General features: G+C 35.2%; 1 protein-coding gene across 1 annotated transcript; it reads left to right on the top strand.

Annotated features, from left to right (window-relative positions):
• Positions 1-1,382: 1,382 nt before the first annotated feature.
• Positions 1,383-6,005, top strand: LOC105332513 (interaptin). Its single transcript, XM_011435143.4, has 12 exons — positions 1,383-1,542; positions 1,654-1,970; positions 2,068-2,145; positions 2,268-2,405; positions 2,686-2,880; positions 2,967-3,152; positions 3,677-3,871; positions 3,999-4,102; positions 4,416-4,629; positions 4,724-4,816; positions 4,917-5,483; positions 5,588-6,005. Exons 2-12 carry the CDS (start codon positions 1,677-1,679, stop codon positions 5,888-5,890), a joined length of 2,367 nt encoding a protein of 788 aa, XP_011433445.3. The 5' UTR covers positions 1,383-1,542; positions 1,654-1,676; the 3' UTR covers positions 5,891-6,005.
• Positions 6,006-6,258: the final 253 nt, after the last annotated feature.

Here is a 6,258-nt window from a genome sequence, read left to right as displayed (position 1 = left end):
TACTTCAGGTTTGCTTTGTTTCGATCGAATAGTTTAGGTCCATAAAGTACGTTGTCGTTTTGTAATTACGAGATTATCATCTTGCTAAGTTATGATGAATAATGATGATATGTGGAATTCGGTAGTTATGCATGGGAATTCAAACCTGATTACTCTATACGTTTTGCCATTGGTTTTTGTTGGTATTGAATTTTTTTTTATTTTTATAAACATTGTTGTGCGAGATATGTTTTCGACAAATGATATGACCAGACTGACTCTCGCACATGAATTTACGTTTATAATAGTTTTATTTAATAAATACCATAGCAATTATTCTGGAACATCCAATTTCCATATTCATTCAACCATATCCAAAGTCGTAAAACTGGGATATAACAAATGACAATATAAAAAGAACAAATAAAACATATCCTTTTTGTCTATTGTTATAATACATTTAATGATAATATTATTACAATGAAATGTTTACAGCATTTAAAAAAATTCAAGTCTTGTTTTAAAACGCGAATGTATTTATGATTGCACATGTAAAAATACATCAAAAAAAGAGTTTATGTTATCTTTAAGGTAGGAAGGCATCATATAAAGTGTTTCTGATTTGTTTCAAGATCTACAAACCATTTTAGATTCATAAATCTTGTATGTAATAACACAATGACAGTTAGAAACAGTATCTGTGCTTTTGCATTCCGTTCAAATTAAACCCAAAATTAAATACTTTCCAAACATTTTCTCAATTAAAAAAATTTGTTGACATCGATCTTTATATTTCCATTGCACATGATCAAAATTACTGTATGATATACATAACTCTAATTTTCAGGGCTTAATTGTTTTAACAATTGGATAAACATTCGACGTTTTGTTCAAATCTTCAGATTAGATGGTGTTATATAACCTTTGTTTTATTGGTAGGCTGTGTTTGGACAACTTACTTAGATTTTTTACTCTACAATAACATATGTTCAAAATAAATTATGCCATCCTTGTCGAGACTTTAGGGATATTTGTGATGGTTGACAGTTTGTTATTGCCGTTTTTCATGATGAAAAGGAGTTCCCCCGCCCCACCCCTACCCCGACATTACCCCGACTTAAAAAGATTTTTTTTTAAATACATCATTGATTACGTGGTTACTAAAAAATGTGTCGATCAGTTAACAATGTGTTAAATATCATAGCAGATCTATGTTTTCAGTTGGCTCATGCTGTGCAAGATAATTGTTATTTCAAAAAAAAAAGAAAAATATACTGGGGAGAAAAATTCTCATGTTTTAAATACTTATACAATTAATCGGTACACAGACGATTCTTTGAGCATAGATACCGCAAGGATTTTTTTGTTATATACACCATACACTAGTGTCGATGATCCATGTATAAGCAGAACTGGCATAAAGTCCGACAACTCTTTCATGTGCATGTAACGAAACCAAAACAAGGATGTTGAAAGCAGATACGAACAAGCAGTGAATTTAGAAGGATTTCTACCACTTATCAACTAAACAAATGAAAGAAGCATTGTAACAGTTTTTAAACGGTAAATAATTTACATAAATCTCATCTGCTAGTCTTTTCTCGCTTTGTGGTTTACTTTGTCAGTGATTGCTCACAATTTTAATGTTCTACTTTCGGTTTGTTTGGTACAAAGACAACCAAACTTGACCAGTATAGATGGCGCAGTCTGAAAAACAACACCCTTTAAGGATTTTTGGGGAAAATGATAGTGACACAGAGGACCCTCCTATGGATCCACAGTCTCCGACACAGTCAACACGAGCTGATCAGGAGGGTAGTATAGACGACACTGCTTCTACGGAGCAACACGTTGAGACAACTTGTACATCACAAACACATGAACCAAAAGTAGATAAATATAAGGACTCGCCATTGCACACAAAGGAGAAAATAAGTGAGAGGCGGGATAAGGAAAAGTTTGCAGTCGAACAGACCAGTGCAGAGCGAGGGGTAAGCTACTATATCATATATATATCGAAATAATTAAATGATGAAATCATGATGATTTTAACAATTAATGATACAATTCATGTTTTTTTTATTTCAGCAAGAAGAAATGGAACAAATAAATCAGCGCTCAGGAAATACACTTAAAAATGACAAAAAACAAGTTGTGTTTATCGAGGTACACTATTTCATTATTTAACAATTACAAAAAAATATGCGGGCCAACTACAATTACGATACAAATACATGTATCTTATATTGATTTTAATTAATTTATACATATCATTTTTCTTTGATCAGAATGCCGATCAGCCTGCAATTGAGGATCTGTTAAGGAATTGTAGCATGTGTAAAGATGAACTTCTGATAGGGGGAAACCTAGAAGACGCTTTGGGGGAATATGAACATCTTCTTAAAAAAAGAGAAACAGGCTGTCCGGTAAATAGAGCTCTATTAAACAACTCGTTTTTTTTTTTTTGCTGTTGCGTTAAAGGTTTATATAAGAATGTTACACTATTATAAGCACTGAACTGCATTCTAAGCATCATTTTATCGTTAGTTTATTATGCGTTTGACCGAAATAAGAACAGGAAGAGCTCAGATCTATATTAAGTACCTTTTTAAGTTTTTTTTTGGCGTCAACAATTTCTAATATGTCGTTAAAAAGAGATAAACAATGAATTGAAATTCTTCAGTAAATTAGATTTATTTTGATTAGAAACAAAGAAAACAAAGGAAAATGTCTTCTGGTGACTTTGAATCCGTGAACGATAGCAACAAAAAGCAGGCTCCGGCGCTGTACGCCGTGATGTCTGCTGTTTCCGACAGGGTTCCCGGCTACAGCAGATGGAGAGACGCTCTATCTGAATTTCTCACACTCACCACAAGCTCTCAGTCCGACCCAGAGAAGAAGGTATATATAAACTAGCCCACGTTTCCACTGAACAGGGTACACTGTCTACTTAAAACAGAGGTTATATTCTGTGTTTATATTCTCAGAGACAGCAGCCTTTTACTAGTTCTCAAAGCAAACGGCCTAGGAAGTCGTATGGAAACATCATCGAGTGGTTGTTGGACCAGGATAATTGGGGGTCAGATCGAGCCCCGAGGCCAGAGGTGGTCAAGGAGTGTCGACATCTGTTTACGTGTCAGAGTAAACTGAAATCAGCATTCCCAGAGGGGGCCGTATGTCAAAATAGTTGTATACAATTCTTTATAACATGTAATCAAATATGATTTGATAAAAAATATTAAATATTAACTTAATTCCTAGTGAAATATCTTGACAATAATATTAATTTGTTTTTTAATGACGTAGAAGTAGACCATTTTGATTGATTACTTTAGATGATGGATTTCATAATGAAATAAAAGAAATCGATGCTATATATAGATCTTTTATGTCTATTAAACTAATAATTTACAACAAAATATCGAATTAAAAAAAACTATGGAAATCATGATATATATGTATATGATATGATGAAAATTGTGAAAAAATAAATGAATCTTTCTGCACCAGTAAAAATGTCCTTGTCATCTCCATATTTTAACCAAGTAAGGAATTGAAAAGAATGCATTTAGATGGTTTTTTTTTAATCCGAAAGAAATTCATTTCATCCTTTGCCTTTTTTAAAGATCTAATCTTCAATTAAAATGTTGGTTTTTTTTAAAGTAGGATTCATTTGGGTTTATTTTGTTTCGGGTAGGACATATTCGCTCTGGTTGACTCTACGTTCAAGGACGCAAACGATGTCCCACATAAACTGAGGCACTCGGCTCTGTTTCATTTTCTGCTTACTGTTGATGAGCGGAAATATGGAATAGAATTATCAGAGATTTGGAGAGACTTTGGGAGACTTGTTTTGGCAGAAAAACTGCTAGATCTAGCCCAAAAGGCCAAGGTAGATAAAATGAGAAACAATTTGTGTTTTAAGAAGTATTTTGCAATCGAATGTATACAAGTTTATGAAAGGATCTCATTTTAATAATTGAATTTCTATTAATTCACGAATTCGCATTCTATGAAAGGGACCCGATCTGAAACAAAATATCATAATGAAAAGACTTGAATTCTACAAGATGCAAAATCAGTTGAAGGAGAAAGAGGAGGAAATTGAAGAACTGTCTATGAGGTTACTTAAAGTTTAAATTTTGAATATACTATTTGTACCAAATACCGTAATAATATAAGACTAACGATAAATTATAGTTTCGAAAAATACAATATGCTTTTGTATGTTGGAAAAAAGAATAAAAATATTGACGTTACAAAAATGAAAAGGTCATGAAGATATTTTTTTTTATGAAAGTCTGTTCATATTCAATCAGATATGTACATTAAAAATAAGAGACAAATCCAAAAGGTAAAGTGTATGATTCAGAAGACATGCATTAAATTCATGTACATATAAATCTAATAACCACCTTATACTGTATACTACATAGACTGAGTAAATTTGCCAGTCAACAGCTGACGGAGGGAAACCCCAACATCGCGGACCTGAGTGACACCCACCGCCCCACAAGACTGGGGGAGATGTACAGTCAGCTGTTTGATGACGAGTGGTCAGAGGCATTCGAGGCCTTCAAACCCAGAACAGAAGATGATGGTGACGATGCCCTTCCCGACACGCTTTATACGCTGCAGAACATATTGACGGTAGTACCAGTTTTACGTCTACGTGTATAGGCGTTGTCCTCAGCTAAACCAATGATTTGGCGCCAATTCAGCAACCGCTTTCTTCTTCTTTTAGAATATCTTCGAATTTTGTAAAGACCAATTTAAGAGACAGAAGATTTACCTTGAAGATAGTTTCGCCGTCACTTTAGGGTTTGAAAAACCAAAGGTATGTTTTCCGTTTTTAAAGTTTTTAAAAGTTTTTTTCTGTCAAAAGAGCTTATATTTAAGATTGCGTCATTAAATACGTATGAATGTTTGTTGTAAAGAGAGACGATGCGGCTTCAGAGAAGGATAGTAAAGTTAACAGCGAATTAATACCTTCTCTGGAAAAGAAAGAACAAACGGAGTCCTTTGGAGACAGCAGCACTACGGAGAAGAGGAATAAAGAGGAAGACGAGGAAGAACATAACAGAGAGACCGATGGAGGAAATGGGTCCTCAGAACAACTTTTAACGCCACCTTTTGCGAAGGAAAATCCAAACAAACTGGAAGCAGATAATGAGGAAGAGCAGAAATATGATCAGATAATGACTACTCAAGAACATGGGGACGAAAATGGCCAACAAATTCTACCACTGGATAAAGATCTGAGCACTGACAACGAAATCAATGCTAAGAAAAACAATCAGGAGCCATCTAACCAAAACCCAAAACAAGAAACTTTAGAAGATGGAAATCGATCCGAGAGGAAACAAGAAGAGAAAGTAGAACCTGGTGATGTGAAGCCAGAGGACAGAGTGTACAGAAACAGTGTGGAGTACCCAAATCTTGTCAGGCACGCCAAAAACTTCAGTAAAGCAGTGGCCTCCACGACAGCCAAAAGCAAATCAAAGGTAAGTAAAGATGTTGTCAATGGTATAATAAAAATAGAGTAATAGGATATCATAGGTATTTATAATATATGTGGATACTATTCTTGAACAACATACCTTTTCAGCTGTTCATAGACACTGAGCTCCCCGCCCTGATACCAGACGAGATCATCCGAGCAGACGTCCGCGTGGTGACGTACGTGAGGAAGTGTGTAGAGCTGTGTTGGTACATGTGTATGCAGGACCCACCAATGGTGATCATCTCACCCAGACAAGGACAGCTGGTGGACAAGGCCTTATTCTCCTTCCATGGACGCCGCGGGAAGATCGTGGAGGTGTGTGTGTGGCCGGCGCTTCTTCTCCATGACAACGGACCCCTGGTGTGTAAGGGATACGTACTTCCGGAGGAGAGGAATCGCAATAGATAAACTGGATGACTTCTCTACCCATATTACATTGTACTTGTTTACCCCATCTATAACATGACTTGTATACTCATTACAAGATCAATAAAAAAAAAGTTATTTTTATGATACATGAAGCCATGAGATTATGTACTTCGTTTCTGATCGAACAGATGTAACTAAAGGTTAAAACTAGCAAGGGACAGTTTCAGATAAAGTACCCGGTCAATATTTTTGTAAAATTGAGAGTGTTGCTACAATTCATGAAATGATTTTCAATGACTAGCATTAGTTAGAGGGGCGTCTCTTGTTAAAATTGATATGCAAAATGTAGGCCCCATATGTTGGGTACATGAGAATCAGAAGTAAAATACGAAACCTTCGGCTCTGAC

The sequence above is a fragment of the Magallana gigas genome, chromosome 2, assembly GCF_963853765.1.
Source record: "Magallana gigas chromosome 2, xbMagGiga1.1, whole genome shotgun sequence".
In the NCBI taxonomy this organism is placed as follows: domain Eukaryota; kingdom Metazoa; phylum Mollusca; class Bivalvia; order Ostreida; family Ostreidae; genus Magallana; species Magallana gigas.
Note: the sequence above shows the minus strand (reverse complement) of the source record. Positions and strands in the feature narration are given on the sequence as shown.